Consider the following 24374-nt stretch of genomic DNA (forward strand, 5'->3'; position numbering starts at 1 on the left):
ACTCTGCTCCACCTCGACACCAGTTATTAGCTTTAGCAGTATTTGCCCACCCGCCCGCTCGTCCATTGCCATCTCTGCAGATCATTAGATCTGCCTGTGCCTGCAGATCTGCGGCTGTCATCTCACAATGTCATGCGAGATGACAGCCGGGCGCTGAACTAAATTAGCCGGGCGGAGCGCCCGGCTAAAAGACGCTAGGGAGAACACTGCGTAATAATTAACTTACCTATTGCAATGTGCAGACGATGTCCGAAGCATGAAAGTCTGGTCCAGTTGTTGAGTGCGACGACTTTCATAACGTTGACCCCATTGTCGATCGTCACAGACACTTGTTTTTCCTTCTGAAGATTCCACGAGCTGAGGAACTCTTTTAAGCCTTTGGCTATATTTTCCCCTGTATGGTCCTCGAGGAGGGGGGGGGCAGGGGGGAGTTGACTTGTTTCAAGGAACTTGTTTTGTAGCTTCCAGTCTTTGTCCACGTAGTGTATTGTAAGGCTCATGTAGGGGTCTGATGTTCGGCTTGACTACATGTCCGTGGTGGACGCAAAAAACTCCACCGAAGATAATGCATTTGACACCTCAGTACGGACCTCTTCATATAAAGCAGGCAAGAGAAGTTTTTCTTGGTGGGCAGCTTGTAGCGTGGATCGAACTTTTCAAGCATCTTTGTGAAACCTTCTCTTTCCACACTCTGAATGGGCATCATATCCCTGGCTAAACAATGCGTCTCTGCATTAGTTAGTTCCCCCCAGCGTTTGCTACTTAAGGCGTGCAGCTATTTAAAGCTATGCCGATTGTTTGTTGAGTCAGCTTCTTTGGTCTCACCACCACGCCTCTTCACGTGCTTTAACAGCTTTGTTGTACTCCAACAAGTGCTTCTGCTTCAAATGATGAAATAGGTTTGTGGTGTTTCCTCCCTTTGCCACGACGGCCCGCTTGAATGTTCTATAAAAAGTGTGCTTTGTTGGGTATCTGACGGCCGAAAACCAAACCAGTTCCACACCACTGAAGTTGCACCATTTTTACAAATCAATTCTGTTACATCTGTTTTATTCAACTATCCGCTTTCGCCGTTCTCATTCTCCGTCGCTGCCATGCTTTTTCCACCATGTGCGTATGAAAACAAAGGCACTGCGCATGCGCATTTTACCCATATTCTATCGCGATATTTCATTTTCTTATCATTGCCTAACATTGTACCGGTATTACCATGAAAGGTATAATATGGCCCAGCCCTAGGTGGGGTTTCCCCTATCTATATATACAGGGTCGAAATTCTACGCATAACGGTCATAATTGAATCCTACTTATGTACATATATACGTCCATAGCCTGCAGCTCGGCCGCTGTCTGAGGCTGCGTTGCGTCCCCCATCACCACGCTTCCCACGTAGTTGGCTGACTGCCTATATTGCGTCACCCATCCCCATCCCTCCCACGTAATTGACTGCCTGCCCATATAAGGCCGTCCGTCGCTCCGGTCTCTTCATTCCTTTCTTTGCTTCACGATATTCACGTCTCCCAGCTGATAACTGCAGCCTTTTTATTTAATCCATGGCTTCTCCGATGTTTTATTGTTTGTTTATTACAATCATAGTTATTGTGTAGGTATTTTAGACTTAGTTTACTGTTCAGGTATCCATTTCCTTTATCGTTCCAACCATACCCACATTAATATGTCTATCGAGGTGATCACCATCGATCAATGAACTGTCACTTACCGAGTGGTTTCCATACCCGGAGATGCCGCCTGCCTTTTACATTCTCTGTGTTACATATGGCACGGCCATATCAGTCTCAATCTTGATATCTGGAGGAACATTGTGTCTTATGTATTGAATGACTGGGACAGGTTCAAGGTGTGGACTGATGACGGTACAGGCAATAATTATACTACACAGGGGCACTATAAGAGTGAAATGCTTAAGCCCTTCACCTATGCTTCTGCATGTGAGTTGATGGCTGCTGCTGAATTGTTCGGTTGTCGCTTTCGAGTGTACCGAAATGGCCAAATATTTTACACCTTTGGACAACCGCCAATGCCTCTTAAACGTCTTAGATTCACAGGTGACGATTTGAGTAATGGACATTTTGATGTTTATGAATGTTTCAACTCTCAAAAGCTGGATGCAAAGTTATTGATGAAGCTGGTTGTATGCTTACAACTATTGACAGATGCCGATGTCACTTCAACACAAGTCCTGCATAAACTAACGTAATTAAAACAAACCATGAAACTCAAACTGATTATGACAGCAGCAATCCAAGCTGTGAGAAAACTGTAAAAAGGAGTGTCAGACGTCGTGGTTCATTTTCTGATGCAGCTAGATGAAAACAACTTTGTGACGATGCCGCCAAATACGCGTAGAAAAATCCACAAATTAATAGACACGCTGTCGCTAAATACTCGCAGGCAAATCCACAAGTTCATAGTGACACTGTCGCTAAATTCTCGCAGAAAAATCCACAAGTTCATAGACACGCTGCTGCTAAGTATTCACAGGCAATTCTACAAGTTAATACCGGGAATGCCTGTTAAACATCTTAGATTCACGAGTAGCGATTTGGGTAGTTAACTTCGATGAATGAAACATGTTATTTTTACAACGGTTTACAAACACGGAATATAACTTGAACACAACACGTCCTCCAAATACGACCCTGATTTAAAAGAAATAATCATAATCATATCCTTGATGTCAGCAACACTCATAACAGTGACAAAACAATTACATTGACAATTATGTTACGTTATTTTTAAAATGTTTCCTTTTCTTTTTCATAACTTATTTAACACACCACTTCTCCGCTGCAAAGCGCGGGTATTTTGCTAGTTATATATATATATATATATCTATATATATATATATATACTTTTTAAAACCATGCTTATTAAGTTAAAAAATTGTACTAAAAAGTAAAAAATAAGTCTGTCATACATCACTCGTAAAATTAAAGGTGGCCGCTTTTGTTAAGATTTTAAGTGTTTTTTAAATGTTAATTGATGAAAAGCACCAACATTTTATTTTAAGAGTAATGTATGAGAGACTTATTTTTACTGTACACTAACAATATAAGCATGGTTTTTATTTTTTATTTATTTATTTATTTTTATTTTTATTAATTTTATTACACTCCATACAAAGCAATCAAGTTTTTACAAAAAGAAAAATAGAGTTAAGAACAGATCGATCCCCACCCTTGAGAGAGAGAGAGCAAGCCAAACGGCATAAAAATTTTACAGCTTTCTAAATTAATAAATTCTCTATGCTTCATGAACTTATTTTAAAATATTACTGATTAGATCCTGCCATGTTTTGAAAAACGTCTGTACGGATCCTCTAACTGAGTATTTGATTTTTTCCAATTTCAAATAATGGTTTTTATAGTGTGTATATAATTTATATATATATATATATATATATATATAAATATAAAATATTATTACAGGCTTAAGGTGAATTGTTTTTTCATTAATTCACATATAAACCTGCATTTAAAGTGTAATAGACAGGATTCTGAATGTGGACATTAATAACTTCATCTTTAATTACTATCAAGAGAAGGTAATTCGTGTTCAGCAAGTAAAGGATTTATCAGTACATCTCTCAGTTCTGCATTATACCATTGACTCTTGTGTCGGGATGCCCAAATTATAATTTTGGAAATGTGTTGATAGCAGTACAGTATGTGAAAATATATCTATCACGAAGTAGAAAAACTGACACAAAATTGAATTGTCTGATTAAACCTCTTGAAAACATTTAATGTATGTTATTTAATGTCTTATTTTAGAAGGTATCATTTTGATTTGAAGGAATTTAAGTAACACTCTTATCAGTGGTGTTTTTGGCATGACAATCTTACAAGGATCTGGAAAAGAGGGGTAATGTCAAAATGTGCAAAGCTGCCCCGAAAAATTGTACAGAGTGTTTGTATGTAAATAATGATCAAGAAATTTAAGTTCCATACTTTATTAGATCTGCCCCTCTGCCTGAATCTATTTGCCTGAGTTCTTTGTTGCGGGTGATATTGGGATGGATTCTGGTTTGGATGGGTTCATGGAGTTGTTGTGCTCTTAATGCAAAGTTTAAAATACAGACTTTAAAGGAATTTCACGTTTAAGTTGACCTTTAAGATTTTAGAAACTGTTCTATTAGAAAAGCTTTAAGCAACTCATACAGTGTGTGATTTTCTTGGAATTCTAACAAGCCCTGCATTAAAATGTATAGACGTATATGTTTGCTGTTTAGCAGAATCAAATACTTTAATGTGTATAAGTTTAGTCATATTTGTAAAAACACTGATATATTGTATGGATCAAGTGCTTTTGGGGAAATAGGGTTTTTTTCCAAAAATACATTGCTTTTTAAAATTTCTCTTTGGCTGCTGCTGTGAATTAGAGAAAGATAGCCGATAGGGGAGGAAACAAATATTTTCAAGCTAGTAGGGACAATACTGTATGTACATTTACTCCAGTCCTTAAAGCATTTATAAGTCAATTCCAAATATCTGTGATTGTCATCCACCACTGAATGTCTGTGCTATACATTAATTAGAGATGTGTCCAAAAAACATGCATGATATAATGAGTTTTGAGCCATTTGTCATCATAAGAAATTTAACATACTGCTACAAGTCTTCAGGTCTGCTGACTAAACTAAGAGACATCTGAATGGGATTTGAGAGGTCTGTTTTATGTTAAACTGTTTTAAAGATCCTAACTGTTGAATTTTACAGAGAGAGAGCATGCATGCAACCAGTCAGAGAAATTACATGTAAAATTTTCTGTTGAGTTTCTCCAGCTTCTGAGTGTCTTTACTTGTAGAGTCACACAAAAAATGAATTTATGGGAGGCACTGAGCATGCAGTCATTGTACACTAAACCCCCTTAATGTCCATACATCAGTTGTAATTCACAGTGCCTTGAAAATGTATTCCTCCCTCAAAACTGATCTTACATTTTATTGTCTCAGTTTCTAACCTGAGACTATGTTAAAGAGTTTTTCCAGCTGATCTACTACACAGTGTACATTTTTTCAAATAAAACAATCTAAACAGAAAACATTTCTAAAGCATGGTAAATTCAAAATTGTGAGATTTAAAAATTGCATATACCCTTAGTAAATATAAAACCTACTTTGCTCAGTTATGAAATGAGTAGAACACCTGTTCAAAATTAATTTATAAGGATAAATGCTCCCTCTATTGTTGAGCTCAAACAGTTTGGACTAGGTTAGACCGCATCTCTAAACTTCGCCACCAAACAAGAATTGCATTTATCAGATTGGCAAGTACGATATTAGTGTGAATGAGTAGACATTAGTGACTGCGATTGTAGAGGATCTTTATGGCTCAACAATCTTTAAGGGATTGCACAACAGGGCCCTTTATGAAAGAACATTAGGGAAGAAACACTGGCTGAAAAAAATAAAACATGTTTATGTCATTAAAAAAACACTGTGAAACATCACTTAAAGATACTGTGATAGAAAGTCTTGTGGTCTAATGAAACTAAAGTGTGACTTTTTGGCTGGAACATGTTGTGGTATGTGTGGTGTACTTCAAGCACTACACCAGGTAACACTATCCATGTAAAACAAATTACAGCAGCATTGTTATCATCATGTTGTGTGGATGCTTTTCACCAGGGGCTGACAATCTGGTTAATATAGATAAGAATAGGAATGCTACAGAAGCTGCCCTTAAACTGAGCTTAAACTGAGGAGGAAATACATCTGTCAACAGGACATGGACCTAAAGCGCAAGGAGTTTTGGGCTAATCATGCTCCATCTAATTGTGGAAAATTAACAGAGACTTGTCCAAAATGACCACTTGTTGTAATAACTGTGAGAAGTGATTCAACTAAATACTGAACGGGAAAAGGACAGATACTTAATAACTGTAAATATTTTAGTTTTTGAAATTACATTTTTAATTGTATATATTATTTTCTTATTTTGGGCAGCACTGTGAAAAAGATTGTATAACTTACAAATTAAAGTTAGTATACAAAATTTATCAAAATCACAGATTGTTACTATCAGTTATGTGAAAAAGTTTATGTTGGGAGCTGAATGTATCATTTGTTATTTTTAATTGAGGGCTACTGAATATGTCATTTATTGTTTTTCATCATTTGTTGTTAAAATCTACTTTTTGCAGCAGCACAATACAGCATCTTGTCCTGTATTTGCTGTTACAATTTATATTATGTTAAGTATTAGTACTTGGCATTCAGTATTAGTATGACATTGTAGGTGCTTGGCAATTTACATACTGTTGATCTGTTTTATTTAGAGTATCACAAGATTATACACAGACGTTCACTATTATGTTAGTTATTTCAAATGGTAATAATAACCTTAGGTATATTATAATTTGTTTCCTTGTATACTTTTTTCACCCCAAAAGATAAGAGATTTTTACTCTGTAAATTAAAATTTCTGCTTGTTTTTTTTTTTTCCCTGAAAAGGTGGAGTCTTCCCAAAGTATGATAAGAATATTAGGACTTTCTGCAACACTTCCTAACTACCTTGATGTTGCTACATTTCTCCATGTTAACCCTTTTATTGGTCTCTTCTACTTTGATAGTAGATTTAGACCAGTTCCACTTTGCCAGACCTTTGTAGGAATTAAAACAACAAACAAGGTACAGTTTTGGCTTTTTGACTTATTTTTCAATTAATTATTTAATTTACTTATTAACCTTCAATATTGTGAAGACATCTAATCATTTTTATTTTACATTTAGACTAATTTACGCTGTGGTGTCATTTTTTACATATTATTAAGCAGTAAATAAAGTGATTCAAATGTAGGTTAAAATTATTGTTTTTGGAATAGTAAAAAAATGTATTGCTTTTTATTTCTGATCTTCAGCTGTAAAAAATATATTTTGTTTTAAATAAGGACAGCTGTTAATTCAAATTCTTTAATTATTGATGTTAATATTTTAATAGTATAGTATACTTATTCTTCCACTTTTTCATCAAACATTTATTTTTTGAATTTAGTTTAGAAGATTACTAATTAAAGTAGGTGTCTTTGTATCTGAAGGACAAACTGTATTTCTTCCTTATTTTGGATACTTTAATTAGCACTAGAATCCATGGAGTGTACGAAAAAAGTTGTAATGCCAGGCCACCTTAAATTCCTTCACACCTCTATCAGTGTCTTTGTTTTGCAAATGTTTCAATCAGCACAAGCAGCAAGCAGCCTGCTAGATAGATAGATACTTTATTAATCCCAAGGGGAAATTCACATGATCCAGCAGCAGCATACTGATACAAAAACAATATTAAATTAAAGAGTAATAAAAATGCAGGTAAAAACAGACGTTTACCCCCCGGGTGGAATTAAAGAGTCGCATAGTGTGGGCGAGGAACAATCTCCTCAGTCTGTCAGTGGAGCAGGACAGTGACAGCAGTCTGTCGCTGAAGCTGCTCCTCTTGCCTGGAGATGACACTGTTCAGTGGATGCAGTGGATTCTCCATGATTGACAGGAGCCTTCTCAGCGCCCGTCGCACTGCCACTGATGTCAACCTGTCCAGCTCCATGCCAACAATAGAGCCTGCCTTCCTCACCAGTTTGTGCAGGCATGAGGCGTCCTTCTTCTTTATGCTGCCTCCCGAGCACACCACCCCATAGAAGAGGGCACTCGCCACAACCGTCTGGTAGAACATCTGCAGCATCTTATTGCAGATGTTGAAGGACGCCAACCTTCTAAGGAAGTATAGTCGGCTATCCCGACTATGCTATCCCATCGTCCCCACCGATGCAGCTGAAGTTCTCCCAGCTCAAGTTTGTTCATCTAGATGTGAGTTGCCTGGAAGTGTATCAGGTCAGGTTGGGTAGCATGCACTGGTACAGGGTAAATAATATATCGTTATTTGGGCGGTACCCAGCCGGGACGCCTGGAAGAACCGGAAGAGGGACTATGCCTCCTCTGGACCACGAGAGAGCAGCCGCCCTGGTTGGTGTGGGGACCACGGGAAAGAGCATGGAAGCTCAACCCTATAGGGGCCCGTGGTCACCACCAGAGGGTGCCCAAATGCCTGAAGAGTCCTGGACGTCAGCACTTCCACCACACCTGGAGGTGCTGGGGGAAGGAAAACCAGGGATGCCCGGAGTGCTTCCGGGTGCTCAGTCGGCACTTCCACCACACTAGGAAGTGCCGGCGGAAGTTCATCAAGGGGCACCTGGAGCATATCCGCATAAAAGGGGCCACCTCCCTCCATTCGGCTGCTGGAATCGGGTGGAAGAGGGCGAAGCCTGGAGGAGAGGAGTGGAGACGGTCAGAAGGAGAGGCATTGAAGAAAGAGGCCTGGACTAAGGGTGATTGGTGCAGGGTGAGTGGATTGTGCGTGCACACTTGTAAATATAAATAAACGTGTGCTTGGGTGTAAACCATCGGTATCTGCCTATCTATGTCCGGGCTGCTTTCCACAACATACATTTTATGTGTGTTCCGTGTCTACAACGATCTTGGTAAATGCCGTATGACAGGAAATGCAAAGTAACAAATGTTGCACACATAACTAAGACAGAAACTTTTTTCTTGTTATAGTAATAATTGACAAAATGCTGATCTGAAGTGTACAATAAATGACGTCCAAATATCAAGTGAATATTTTCCCAAAGGGTTTAATATCAAAACATGTGCTCCTTTATTCAAGAATATAACCAAAGAAAAGGAAATCATTCAATTTATATGTCAATGAGTAAAAAGCCAAGCCCAAATATCAATCGATAGAAAACTGACATGTCTTCTTAGCTGGTGTAGAGGTATGAACTGCTGTCTTGTAATGAAGAACTGGTTCAAGCCCCGGTTCTCCTCGTTTTGAGTAGTGAGCTGCTATTATTATTACTATTATATAAAAAACATACATTTGATTTGTCTTTTTCCTTTTCTTTTTTTTTTTTTTTTAAGTTCACTTTTATTTTTTCAGGCAATTTCATGTAGTATAACGAAATTGCTAAACTTTCCTCTCCCTCTCTGAGTTGATGGCATTTATCTCCATTCTTTTCACAAGAGCAGCAATGACCACAGTTGGTTCTCTGGTTGATGAATGGTCAGAACTATTTGTTGTACTGGCAATCAAAGATATGATGCCCTGTCACTGCTATCAGAATATCACGTGGCATTTGCGATTTGACAACAAAGACACTGGGGCAGAACATGTGGAAAACAACAGATTTGCTGCTATCTTGGACATCTGCCATGTTTTGTTTAGAACTGTTTTGAGTTAAAACCCAGGGCAACATATTACTGTTGATGAGCAACTGTTTCCAACCATGTCTGTTGTCTTTTTTGCAATACATCTGAACCAAGCCTGACAAATTTCGCATAAAGTTTTGGATTGTGGCAGATTTGGAGACAATGTACATATGTAGTTGTCTCATGGGAGAAAGACTTTCTGAGGCTGTGATCATAAAGCTTGTGGAGCCGTTTCCAGCTAAAGGCAGAATTGTAACAAAAGACAACTTCTTCCTGTCACTTTCGCTGGCTAATATACTGCTGCACTTTCAGTATAGCTCTCCTTGGCATCATAAATAAAGTGGAACTTCCACCTGCAGCTAAAGTCACTTCAGTACACAAGCAATTCTCCACACTAGTGTTTAGATCTGGCAGTGCCATGCTGACGGTGTATATGCTGAAAAAGAAGTCAGTCAGAATTCTCAGTACCATGCACCATAAAGTGAAGACTGGGTAAGATCGGAAAAAAAAAAACAATGTTCAAATAACAACTCATGTCCAAATGACATAACATTTTAAAATAATGAAATTTTCATGCATGCAATGTCATTCAAGTGGTTTCTGGAATATAAAATAAACACTTTCACAAAGGTATAATAAAGCAAGTGTGATTTTATTCAAGAATAAAACTGAATAACAAAAAATTTAATTGACAACAAGATACCAAGAAGACATGATTCCGCAGCGTTTGTATGTCTGGTTATATCCCTTCAGCAATATTTTTTTTTACAGTTAGCAAAAATGTATACTGGGTGTTAGATACTCAAATCAAATGTATATTTTTATTATATAATAGTAATAATAATAGCAGCTCACTACTCGAAACGGGAAAAACCTGGGTTTGAACCACTTACCTCTTGATTATGTGGTGGCAGTTCTTACCTCTGCATCAGCCAAACAGGTGTGTTGGCTGTCTGTCTACTGATAGTTGGGCTTCAGTTTTTACATATTTCCAGTAACATGTAAATTGAATGATTTGTTTTTCTTTGGTTATATTTTTGAATAAAAACACACTTGTCTTGTTATATGGTTTGTGAAAGTGTTTATTTGACTTTTGGACTCTAGTCTTTACACATTATACAGTTCAGGTCAGCATTTTATCAATTATTACTATAACATGAAAAAGTTTCTGTTTTAGTTATGTGTTCAACATTTCGTTCCTTGCATTTCATCCTACATTTACACGGTTCATTTTAGACATGGAACACACATGAAATGTATGTATTCCAAATAACGATATATTATTTACCCAATACATACATTACCAGGCACCTCACACCCAGATAAAGAGACGTCAGCTGGGAGAACTTCAGCTGTGTCTGTGGGGGATAGGATAGCAGTCTGCTTGCTGCTTCTGAATGACACATTTGGAAAACAAAGATACTGATGAGGAGATGTGAAGAAACTTAAGGTGGTCCTGCATTACAACTTTTTTGCTAGGCTTCAGGGCTCAAGTGTTAAAATTAGGTTAAATGACTAAATATATAGTATTACAGCCATTTAGTTGTTATATGTCTACTTAATTTTTTGTGCTTGCTTCCAGATTAGAGGGTAGTTCACAAACATCTGTAGCTAGGTGGCTCACCAAGTTTGCCTCTGTATAGGAGGTGATATCAGTGGTCAAATCCTGTTTGTATGTTTAAAGATTTATTCACCAGCATTTTATATTGGAATCTGAAATGTTTGGAGGTCTCAAGCAAGTGAAGATATATTAAAACACACACGCTGGCGTCTTCAGCCAAAGAAGCCTCTGCATCATGTACTTTGAGATGCTTATTTAATAGAGATGATGCAGTGAAGCACATTGTGGCAGGACTTTTCTGATTTCCATTCTTCATGAAAACACAAGATTAACTGTTTTGCTGTTGTCATTGTTGAGTGAAGTATTCCTTTAACAGCACAAGTCTAATTTTGTACAGTAAATGGTTCTCTAATGTCCAAACAAATATGCATCACAGTGAGAGATAGACATGTATGTTTGTCAAACTGTTTGAAGAAATGAAATATATTGTATGCAACATTAAATAAATGAGGGTTCTGATTTTAGTTCTTTATGCAGTAAGAAGTAAGGAATCCAATCCTTTCAAAACTGATTTAATTTTCTTTACTGACTTGTCAGCTATAAGCCGTAAGGCCAAGAAATACAATTTCATTACAGTAATTGCAGACATTAAAATAACAGGTAAATTGCCTTTACTAGGAAATGTCTTCATTCTTTTTTTGAAACAGTATACAGTGGAACCTCGGTTCACGAACGTCTCTGAACACGTACAAATCAGGTTACGACCAAAAAGTTCGCCAAACTTTTGCATCTGTTCATGACGACAACAACAACATTTATTTATATAGCACATTTTCATACAAATAATATAGCTCAAAGTGCTTTACATGATGAAGAAAAGATAAATAAAAGACAAAGTAAGAATTAAAATAAAACAACACTAATTAACATAGAATATGAGTAAGGTCCGATGGCCAGGGACAAAAAAACTCCAAACGGCTGAAGAGAAAAAAATAAAAACTGCAGAGGTTCCAGACCATGAGACCACCCAGCCCCCTATGGGCATTCTACCTAACATAAATGAAACAGTCCCTAATTGTATTTAGGGTTCTCATGGAAGGACTTGATGATGATGGTCATGTAGACTTCTGGCTTTTAATCCATCAAAGTAGGAACATCATGGTGCTTTGATTAGGTGGTGGTGGCACAGATCGCCACCACAGAAAACCGGGAAAAGAAACAGAAGAGAGAGTAGGGGTTAGTACGGATTTTAGAGCCACCATGAATAGTTATTATAATGAATTGAATATACATAGTATTAGGATTAAATTAATGTGACATTATGAGAAAGCCATGCTAAAATAATGTGTTTTCAGCTGTTTTTTTAAAGTGCTCCACTGTATTAGCCTGGCGAATTCCTATTGGCAGGCTATTCCAGATTTTAGGTACATAACAGCAGAAGGCCGCCTCACAACTTCTTTTAAGTTTTGCTCTTTAGTACTAGGTTGTTGTACCGTGTTAGCCATTATGAATGTAGAAAAAAGCCAAGCAAAATGACACCTTTTATTGGCTAACTAAAAAGATTACAATATGCAAGCTTTCGAGGCAACTCAGGCCCCTTCTTCAGGCATTACATCTTGCCTGAAGAAGGGGCCTGAGTTGCCTCGAAAGCTTGCATAGTGTAATCTTTTTAGTTAGCCAATAAAAGGTGTCATTTTGCTTGGCTTTTCTCTAAGTTTTGCTCTTGGAATTCTAAGCAGACGCTTATTTGAGGATCTAAGGTTACGATTTGGAATATAGAGTGTCAGACATTCCGACATATAAGATGGAGCGAGATTATTTAAGGCTTTGTAAAACATAAGCACTATTTTAAAGTCAATTCTGAATGACACAGCTAACCAGTGTAGTGACATCAAAACTGGAAAAATGTGCTCGGATTTTCTTTTCCTAGTTAGGATTCTAGCAGCTGCATTCTGTACTAGTTGTAAACGATTGATGTCTTTTTTGGGTAGACCTGAGAGGAGTAATCTATCCATCCATCCATCCATCCATTATCCAACCCGCTATATCCTAACTGCAGGGTCACGGGGGTCTGCTGGAGCCAATCCCAGCCAACACATGGCGCAAGGCAGGAAACAAACCCCGGGCAGGGCGCCAGCCCACCGCAGGGCACACACACACACCAAGCACACACTATGGACAATTTAGGATCGCCAGTGCACCTAACCTGCATGTCTTTGGACTGTGGGAGGAAACCGGATAACCCGGAGGAAACCCACGCAAACAAGGGGAGAACATGCAAACTCCATGCAGGGAGAACCCAGGAAATGAACCCGGGTCTCCTAACTGCGAGGCAGCACCGCTACCCACTGCGCCACCGTGCCGCCTTACAGTAATCTAGATGACTGAAAACAAAAGTGTGAACTAATTCTGATTAATATGCGATTTAAAATTCAGGTTACAATCAACAGTTACCCCTAAGTTCTTTGCCTCCGTCTTGACTTTTAATCCTAATACATCAAGTTTATTTCTAATAATCTCATTGTATCCATTATTGCCAATCACTAAAATTTCTGTTTTCTCTTTATTTAGCTTGAGAAAATTGCTATTCATCTAATTAGAAAGACAAGTAAGACATTGTGTTACTGAAATAAAAGTGTCTGGGTCATCATGTGCAATTGATAAATACAGCTGTGTGTCATCAGCATAGCTGTGGTAGCTCACATTGTGCCCCGAGATAATCTAAACGGAAGCATGTAGATTGAAAAGAGCAGCGCACCCAGGATAGAGCCTTGTGGAACACCATATAGAATATCATGTGTCTCTGAGTTGTAATTACCAAAACTGACAAAAGAATTTTCTACCTGCCAGGTAGGATTCAAACCAATTTAAGACACTGCCAGAGAGGCCCACCCATTGACTAAGGCAATTTCAAAGTGTGTTGTGATCAATGATGTCAAATACGGCAATCAGATCTAAGAGGGTGAGAACAGATAAATGGCCTCTGTCTGTATTTTCCTGCAAGTCATTTACTACTTTAACGAGTGCAGTTTCTGTGCTGTGATTTGTTCTAAAACCTGACTGAAATTTATCAAGAATAGCATGTTTATTGAGGTGGTTATTTAACTGCATAATGACTGCCTTCTTTAAAATTTAACTTAAGAAAGACAGGTTAGAAATGGGTGTAAAATTTTCAAAAGCAGACGGGTCAAGATTATTTTTATTGAGTAGGGGTTTAACTACAGCAGTCTTAAGGCAGTCCGGGAAGACCACCGTATCTAATGACGAGTTTACTATGTCAAGAATATTATCAATTAGCACGCCCTATACTTCTTTGAAAAAACTTGTTGGTATTGGGTGAAGAACGCAAATGTAGGGTCTCAATTGAGAAATTATTTTATGTAAATCAGGTAAATCTATCCTGGTGAAAGAGTTTAATTTGTTTATAACGGAGTACTGGGGCTTAGGAGGATCTGCAGTGTTGGGGAGATATACTATATTGTTTCTAATATCATTAATTTTTTGTTTGAAAAATACAGCAATACCCAGGTGTAACCACATGTTTCACTGGAAGTATTTTGGAGGCATTCCTTTGTATTACCTGGGTTTAGCAGATGATCAATCATAGAGAATAAGATTCTGGGATTACTAGCATTGTTATTTATAATCTTAGAGAAATAGCAGTGCCTCTCAAGACGGACTGTGTTATTGTATTCTGTTATTTTAACCTTCAATATTTCATAGTGGATAGTTAGTTTAGTTTTCCTCCATTTATGCTCAGCTCTATGACATGCTCTCTTTAAATCAGACACTCTTTGGGTCTTCCATAGCATAACAATGCTAGAAGATTTTTTAACTGTCTTTTTAGGTGCAACTATGTCAACTGCAGCTTTCATCTTAGTATTAAATTTTTCCACTATTTATATTATCCTCGCTATTATAGTTAGCATTATAAATGGACTGATTGCTTAGATTGTTTGTAAGTTTTAAAGCTGCTGATGAGTCAAAGAAACATTTTTTAACAATATGCTTCTCATTAATGTTTTCTATCATTATTTCTATATTAAATAGTAAAAGAAAATGGTCTGATAGACCAATATCAATGACCTGCATTACATCAACTTTTAGTCCTTTAATAATTACTAAGTCTAATGTATGACCTGCTTTATGTGTAGGCTGATTAACGAGCTGTCTCAAATCAAAAGAGTCCAGGAGGTTCATGAATTCTTTTACTTTTTGGTCACACTGATTATCGATATGAAAGTTAAAGTCGCCGACTATTAAGAGTGTGTCATAGTTCGTAATTAAAATTGACATTAAGTCTGAGAATTCCTCAAAGAATGACGCATTAAATTTAGGAGGTCTATACGCGGATAATACTAGAAAGTGAATAATAACGGTGAGATACTCAAAGGACTTGAATTTACCAAATCTGACATCTTTACACTTTAACCGGCTCAAGTAAATATTTGCTAGACTGCTGCTTCTCTTTCCTTGGCGATCTGCATGAGTAAATCTGTAATCCGGAGGCGCAGATTCGATTAGAACAGCCGCGCCATCTGAGCTAAGCCACGTTTCACTTAGTGCAATAAAATCAATTTTTCTATCACTAATAAGATAGTTAATAAAAAACATCTTGTTAGTTAATGCTCTAATATTTAATAGTGCCATATTTAATGTTTCGGAGGAGCAGAGCTGAATTCTATGTGTGTTATTGGTAGTTGGAACAGAAACCAAGTTATTTTTGTTAACGCCGCACTGTATGTATTTTTTATTTAATCTATAATCTGTTTTTATAGTTTTAATACATTGTTCATCTAAAGTAGTAATTGTAATTAAATTATTAGTGTTTATGCCGCACTGCCTAGATTTTTTACGTGCATTGAGATTGGTTATTAGAGTGTTAATGTTTTGCACTTTTATGGAAGATTTTGTTATGCAATTATGATGTCCTAGCAAAGCATTAGTATTACGGAACTAATACACACCTGGTTGACAAACAAGCCAGTTTCCCTTCCGGCTTGTACGTGGCGATGATTTCCGTATGTGTTGCATTGTTCTCGGTCAGATGTGCGTGCATTCGCTGTGAACTCTTTGTGCTTTATTTCGTTTCCCTTCCGGTTCCTGAGCCGCACGTGTTCAGTCTCTCCCTGTGCATTGTTCTTGGTCAGATGTGTGTGCTCAGCTCTATGACATGCTCTCTTTAAATCAGACACTCTTTGGGTCTTCCATAGCATAACAATGCTAGAAGATTTTTTAACTGTCTTTTTAGGTGCAACTATGTCAACTGCAGCTTTCATCTTAGTATTAAATTTTTCCACTATTGTGGAAGCAACTTGCAGGGGATAGTGTAAGCGAGTCAGGAAGATTCATGGTGATTTGCTGCAAAACTATCCTTCTACGAGTGGCGAAAGTGAGGAATTTAAAGCCAGTAGAGGATGGTTTGAAAAGTTTCGCAAGGGAAGTTGCATTCATAGTGTGGTAAGGCATGGAGAGGCTGCTAGTTCCGACGCTGCAGCAGCGAAAGTATTTGTGAAAATTTTCACAAAATTAGTGGAGGATGAAGGCTAAATCCCGCAACAAGTGTTCAACTGTGACGAGACCGGATTATTCTGGAAGAGGATGCCGAAGAGGACCTACTTTACCCAGGAAGAGAAGGCTATGCCCGGCCGTAAACCAGTGAAGGACAGGACTGTTTTGCTGTGTGCTAACACTAATGGCAATGTAATAATCAAGCCACTACTCGTATACCAATTTGAGAACCCTCGTGCCTTCAAGCAGCACAATGTAAACAAAGCCAGACTGCCCGTGATGTGGAGGGCAAACACGAATGGTTGGGTCACAAGGATCTTGTTTTTGGAATGGCTGCTTGAGGCTTTCGCTCCCTCTGTGAAGTGATATCTTGAAGAGAATAATCTACCTATAAAATGGCTTCTTCTGATGGATAAGGCACCAACACACCCTACAAATTTGGTTAATGATATGGTCGAGGAGTACGACTTTATTAAGGTCGTATTCCTCCCCCCCCCCAACATGACTCCTCTTCTGCAGCCCATGAACCAGCAGGTTGTTTCAAATTTTAAGAAGCTGTACACCAAAGGACTATTCTCCAGGTATTTCATTGTGACTGAGGAGACATCTTTGACCCTGAAAGAGTTCTGGAAGAACCATTTTAATATCGATGATTGCATCAACATCATTGATAAAGCCTGGGAAGACATCACACACCGGACCTTGAACTCGGCCTGGAAGAAACTTTGGCCCGAATGCATTCCTGAACAGGATTTAGAAAGCTTTGAGTCTCCTGTTGTGGATGAGATTGTGTCCGTGGGCAAGAGCATGGTTCTTGAAGTGGACAATGAGGACATCAAGGAGCTGGTCCTGGATCACAAGGAGGAGCTGACGACAGAGGAACTCGCTAAACTCCAGCAGGGGCAGCATAGGTTGCTTACCGAGGAGCAGTCCTCAGGGGAAGAAGAGGAAAGGGTGGTTATAAAATGTGATGCGATAAAAGCCATCATGGAAAAATGGAACGAGTGCCAGGATTTTTTCGAGAAGAACCACCCTGACAAAGCGGTTATGAACAGAGTGATAAACATGATGAATGACAATGTCATCTCACATTCCCGAAAAATATTAATGCTTAGGAAAAGGTAAGTCACATTAGACCACTATTTCGCGAAGTCTGATCCACCAGCTAAACAGCTAAAAACACCAGAAACCCAAGAAATCACAAGAGACCAAACACCTGAACATGCCTCCATCGCGGAGCCAGACTCTTCCTCAAAACTGTAACCTCCTCACTTCCTTCATGCCAGAACTCGACTAATGCAAGGTTAGATGTCTTGGTTGTTTATGGTTAGTTTTTGTATAAATTACAGATTTTTCAAATGTTCATTTTTTTCCCTGTGCTTAAAGCTCATTAAAAAAAGTGTTTACTGCGAGCGGTTTGTAAACTGTAGCGTGAACTCTTGCAATGTTAGTTTCCTCTGTTCAAGGTTTTCTCAGTGTTATTCAGTGTTTTTACATTTAGTTTACTATTACTGTGCATTCTATGGTATAATTAACTATTTTTGTACTTAAAAAACTAAAAAATATATATATTTACATGTAGCTTGTTCGGTCTGGAACGGATTAATTGTATTTACATACAATCCTATGGGGGAAAATTACTTCAGGTCACGAACAAATCGGGTTGCGAACAGAGTTTAGGAACGAATTACGGTCGTGATCTGAGGTTCCACTGTACATGAATAGTCCTTGTGCTTGTGGGACTGTAGTTTGTCTTTTATATTGAACTTTCCTCCAAAAAGTCCAGAAGTGTTATTTAGTGATTGTTACTTAGTTGATGCTTAAATTTCATTTGGCTGAAGTAACATCCCAATTGTTCAAATATGGTTGGGTTCTGAAACTGCTAGATCAGTGTAGTTTATTAAAATGGGTGGACAGCCTAACTATGATTAGTAGTTTGTTGAGGAGCTTACAGCGTTTAACTTTTGTTGCATTCTGAAGTGTGTTGGGGAGTCCATTTCTGCTTAGCCATCCCTTCCCTTCTCATTGTAGTCCAGATTGGAAATTATTAAAACAAACATGCTCCCCAAAATCAATTTTATTAGCTCTCCTACATCTCTTATTTCTTCATTCCTGTAGAATCATAAGAGACCATTTATTTGACATTATCTTACGGTTGGCGGCAGAGTGGATGGAATGTCTGTCTCTTTCCATGTCTTTGAATTGTTGCATAATGCTGCTATTCTCAGACCGACGTAAAGCTCAGGCCTCCTGCACATCCCTTTTCCTTAATACCTAGAGGAAAAAAATCCACTTTTGCTCTCTTCCTATTAGCCTGCCTCTTTCCTTTTTCTTTCTAGTGAGAAGTCAAGCAAAATGACACCTTTTATTGGCTAACTAAAAAGATTACAATATGCAATTATTACAATAAGATTGCAAGATTACAATATCTAATATATGTTTTCTCTCTAATAAGTTAAAGTTCCTCCTGTCTCCTATTATTGTTCCCATTTTTTAATGCCCTTCAAACTTGTAAAATGGTTGCAAAATGATGGGCTGAAATGACACCTCTCTACTGATTTTTCTTTGTTTTTGATCTGAGTAATTTTGTTCATTGTACTCATTTACTTCAGTGCTTTGTACAAAGTCCAAACATGTGTCTTGTTTCTACTCTCTGCTCTTCAAAACCTACTTTAAAGCCTTCCTTGATGGCCTATTCACCAGGCCCTGCATTTGTATAGTGACTTTAATAATATTAAAAAGTGTATCAAAAATCCTTTTCACCATCACATACAATTTAAATTTGTCCATACATTATACTCTAACCAGATGAGATCCCACCTCATTGTTTTAGAACCAGACTATCTGTACCTCAAGCAGGTTTCTGCTCTGGAATCTTCCTCCATATGTTCTACACTGTTCTCCTGTTTCTGTCCTCTGGCCCTATGTCACATAGTCTGTCTCTACAATACTTTCCTTCCTTATTACTCTGTTACCCCATGTCCTCCACCTTTTGTTCCCCCTAGACATTTGTTGTCTATCTTCGCTTTACCTATCTCTCATCCAGTGGAAGCTTCTTAAAACTGCTGCCATTGTAGCTAAGTTGCACTTTTTCTCCAGTTGGTGTGTGTATACATTATGTGTATATATACATTTATTTATTTTGAAAACTCATCCGTTCAGTAGGTTCTTACCAGCTGTGTTGGATTAACTTTACCTAATACATAATCAAGTTAAAAACTTTAAACAATCCATCCATCCTTTTTCTGAGCTCCTTATTTAATTTGGGCCAAGTGCAGGACGTGGGTATACTAGCAACATACTGTAGATGACAAAGCAGAAACAACCCTGTCACACACTGTCACACATTCCCATATTCGCTAATTATAGGCCAATTTATAGTAGCGCATCAACATACCACACATTTTTGAATTATGAGAGAAAAGCCAGTGTTGCTGGAAAGAAACTATAATGCAGATATGGGGAAAAGAAAAAAAATGCAAACTTCTTATAGATGGGCCCAACTTTCAACTCAGGACTTTAGAGCTGGGAGGTAGCACAACTGGCCATGTGTTGTGTACGTGTCTCCCACATACTGCCCTATTATCTTGTTTTACAATGCTAAAAATTCCAATCTGTACATTGAAGTATATTTTTTGTTTTCAATGTTAGGTTCAGCATCTGCATGACATGGATGAAGTATGTTATGATAAAGTGTTTGAGCAAATAAGATCTGGGCATCAGGTAAGTTTGTATTGTATATGTTGCACACTAAATAATAACTTCTAATTAAGTAAGATAATGCATCAAATGTAATTTCATTTTACATTTTATTGTATTTTCTTGGTTTGCGGTGTTTGCTTTATGCGATCCTGGCAGATCCTGTTAATACTTATTTAATCAAAATTACATTTTTTCCTTAAAGAAGTTAAAGCTTTGCTATACTTTAATATATATAGTAAATGTCTTGTAAATGTGAAAATACAGTAGGTTCTATAAAAAACTTACCCAACTGTGTAAAAACTTGCAAACTTAATGTTAATGCCTTTCTTGAATTGTGAATGTCTAAATCTAAGATTCAAAGTGTATAAGCACAAAGCAATGTTTATTAATTTTACAGTAAAACATAGCTGCTATATCTTGTCTTATTTTTATATTGTTGGTGGCATTTACTTAGATGGTATAAGCAAATTTGCAATTTTAAACTGATTGTTCTTGCCTGCCTTCTGACTATAACGACTGGCAAATTCTTTGCTATTTGCAGACAACCTAAAGAAAAAAAAAGGCCCAGAAATAAAATCTCAAATAGATAGTGAATACTTGCCCATGGAAATGATTTGAAAATTGGTGGAAATAACTTCAATATTAGATAATAGAAGAAAAATCCAATTGTTTCTTCATATAACTTTTTTGATATAATAGATTATTGCCTCATCCATGTTTGTTTCTGTTTTGCCTCATTTGCTCCTGAAATCAGTGATTGGAACCTTGAATTATATTAAAAATATTTAAAATTGGATGTATAGTACAAGTCTCTGGTCAACTTCACCTATGTTTGAATAACAAAATTTGTTCTTAACACTTCCCAGTCCTAAACTGTAGTCTGTCTATAGATTTTGGTTTTCATAAGGCTATGTTGTGAACCTGAAACCCAAAACCTAACAGACATCTCAAGTGCTCACTCAGTTGGTGTAATGGTTGAACCATGGGTCTTCCTATCTTGACATTACCATATTCAGTTTTCATTTAATTTTTTCATTTAATATTTTTTAGTTTTATTTAAGAAATAACACATAGTAAGAAAACACAACACAGTGAAGTGAAAAAAACATAGCAAGTACAATAGTATGTTCCAAAGACATTCCAAATTACAGTGCAGATTTATGAACATTTAAAAAGAGATAACCTGCTGCTTGTAATTCTCAGTATCCTAAGTATGCCTTTTAGTAGTGTCGTTTCAGGGAGTACCTCTGCTAGTAAACCGAAGTGACACACCTAGTGATACTGTCTGCTCAGATAAAGTTTTTTTTTAATGTTTTTTTTTTTTTATTATTAAAAAAACAATGTGTTTGAAGTTAACAAGGTACAACCTTATGTAGTTTACAAAAGAATGACGGTAGTAAATGGTACTGATCTCTACTTTTGAAAACATGTTACATTGTTATGTGTATTTTGTTTGTTTACTTTTATATATTACACAGTATAGTAAATATATTAGTTCCACAAAATGTAAGAAATCTGTCAAATTCTAACCAAACTAAAATGTTAATCTTCCACAAATACAGTGCTTCTAGAAGCTTGATTCGTTTCTTTTTTCTTTCATTGTTGTAATTCAGCATTATAATTTAATTTTAAACTCATTTTATGCATATTTTATCACGTTTCAGGTATTTTGAAAATATTGTGAAGTTTAAATCCCTGTCTTGAACCTCAAAACACGAGGTTCAGTCTCAGTACTTTAGCAAAACCAGGAACAGCATGGTTATTTATACTAGTGGGATCTACCATTTCTTAAACACAGACAAATTAATCAGGCACGGTCATGGTCAGGTTAGTGGCCAAGTAGTCCTGTTCCCTACATATCTAATGTTCCTTGCATCACACATCGTCAGCAAACACTTATACCACGACAGCGATTGAGTTGGATCTGCTTTAGCTGTGAGCCGCTTCCGCGATGGGAGTCTGTGGTTGCCCCGAAAAAACTGATAAACAGTCTCCCACAGATGCAGGGATCACGCTTTGGGATGCTCTTCGGCATGTCATCCCGTTGGAGGGAGTCCCAAACTAGTTTCGAAACCTTACAATATATATAATAAAGTGAGCATTTTGAAGGTTTTTGGGGCAGCATAGTGGTAGTGGTGCTGCCTCACAGTAAGGAGACCAGGGCTTGCGTCCTGTGGCCTCCCTGCATGGAGCTTGCATGTTCTCCCTCTGTGTGTGTGGGTTTCCTCCAGGTGGTCTGGTTTCCTCCCACAGTCATGCACGTTAGTTGAGTTGGTGATCCTAAATTGGTCCTAGTTTGTGCTTGGTATGTGGGTATGTGCATGTGTGTGCTCTGCAATGGACTGGCGCCATGTCCAGGGTTTTTTCCCCTGCCTTTCACCCTAGCTAGCTGGTATATGCTCCAGCAGACCACCATGACCCAATTCAGGACAAAACATGTTAACAAATGACCAGCTGATTTTGACATGGAGTTTTGTTTTTCTTTTTGATGTGCCATTTTATTACCTGCCTCCATATCTTTTGATTAGCTGAATAACAAAGTATTAAAGACAAAAAACTTGTTTAGCTTATGTGATACTGTCAATTATGTGTAATACCAGGTTCCAGGTCAAGTTACTTAACAAGCTGTTTTTTATTTCATACACCTTAGGACTGGATAACAATGAGTAGTAAAGCAGTAGTAGCAAATACTATATGCACATTAGCAAGTTCTCATTTTAGTGAAACAGCTGTCCACTTCTTTTTTTTAACATTTTATTATTTTTATTTAAATCAAATAACATTCCATACAAGCAAGTCAAGTTTTAACAAAACTAGGTTTGAAACAAATCAACTCCCACCCATGAGAAAGAGAACTAGGTTAGCAGAGAAAAACTTTATTAATAGTAAACATATGTAGATAAATAAATGAATAAAAATAAATAAAGGAGGAGAGAGAATTGACTTCCTCAGTGCTTTAAATGCATCAGATCCTGCCAGGTTTTGAAAATGTTTTTTTATAGATCTGATTTTAGATAATATACAACATCAGTTACCCACTGACTAAAAAGAGGTGTTAGAATTCTTCCAGTTGAGCAAAATAAGCCTACATACCAATAGTGAAGTAAAGGCAATTACAGTTTGTTTGTCCTTCTCCACTTTAAGCTCATTTGGAATAATACCAAACACAGCTGTTAGTGGATTAGGGTGGATTGTGACACAAAGACTGTCTGAAAGGCATTTAAAGATTTTTGTCCAAAATGATGGTAATTTGGTGCACCCCCAAAACATATGGCCAATGAGGCTGGAACTTGATTGAAATGTTCACAGGTTGGATCTTGCCTTGGAAACATTTTGGACAATTTTAAACCAGACAAATGCACTCGATTATAATTTTATTTTGAATAATTGTATGCTTTGCGCATATGGATCTCGAGTGTCTTTTTCGACAGAAAAGCAATGGCTGCAAATTCCAAATGCAAAGCACTCAGAGAGAGAGAGAGTAGCTGCACTGGAAGATGGATGCAGAAGGAATAATATTAGAATTGAAGGTCTTCCTGTGAATTGTCAAAATCCAAACCCAGTGAAATTTGTAGCTGAACTGTTCTCTAAAATAATTGGAAAGGACTTCAAATCAGACACCGAGATAGCAGCAGTTACCGCATCTTGGGATCACAGGGGTCAAATTCCACTAAACGTAGGCCTCTCTTCGTGTGTTTTGAAAAATTACAATTTAAACTACATTTAATGTTACTTCTCAAACAGAAACATCTTGTGTATAAATGTCTACACGTTGAAGTGTGTGTGTCTGTCTGGCCCAGAAGTGAGAGATGGAATCGGGGTAAGGGCTCCACCTCCCAGCGAGGTCGACACGTTGACAAAATGAAACCCCTGAAGGAGGTCGCTCACTTAGCCGCTAATACAGAAGCGAGGTGAACATATCAGCCAAATGGTATCCCTTTTACTTTTCCTCCTGCCGCTAATACACAAGCGAGGTGAGCATGTCAGCAAAGAGAGAGATGCCTAGAGTAATTCTTTTCAATCACCTGACATCTCTACATTTCAGTTTTTTTGAACATTTCAATAGTTTCTACTACCTGCTTACACAGTTAGTTAGGTTATATATGAAAATAACCACACTCGTATTTTCCCAGATTTGTCACCCTCAACAGCTGCTAAACATGCCGCATTCTACAACATTAAACAGTGCTTACGGAAAGCTGAGATCAGATACAGCCTCTTGTATCCTGCAAAACTGAAAGTGGACATTCACAGCTGTCCACTTCTGTAACTCATTTTACTGTCTAGTAGCTATAAGTATTCTTTTATCTGCTTTTAAAATTTTCATTAATTCGTTGTCTGTTGTTCTCCACCATTTATTATACTGTGACATCAATACAG

At 37.5% G+C, this 24374-nt stretch overlaps 1 protein-coding gene across 1 annotated transcript in view; it reads left to right on the forward strand.

Annotated features, from left to right (window-relative positions):
- The window catches only part of ascc3 (activating signal cointegrator 1 complex subunit 3), a 683087-nt gene that overhangs the window by 215659 nt on the left and 443054 nt on the right, over positions 1–24374 (forward strand). The window contains exons 12-13 of the mRNA XM_039747862.1: positions 6476–6652; positions 19944–20015. Coding sequence (XP_039603796.1) covers positions 6476–6652; positions 19944–20015 — 249 coding nt within the window. The remainder of the gene's footprint in view (positions 1–6475; positions 6653–19943; positions 20016–24374) is intronic.

Source organism: Polypterus senegalus, chromosome 3, assembly GCF_016835505.1.
Source record: "Polypterus senegalus isolate Bchr_013 chromosome 3, ASM1683550v1, whole genome shotgun sequence".
Lineage (NCBI taxonomy): Eukaryota > Metazoa > Chordata > Cladistia > Polypteriformes > Polypteridae > Polypterus > Polypterus senegalus.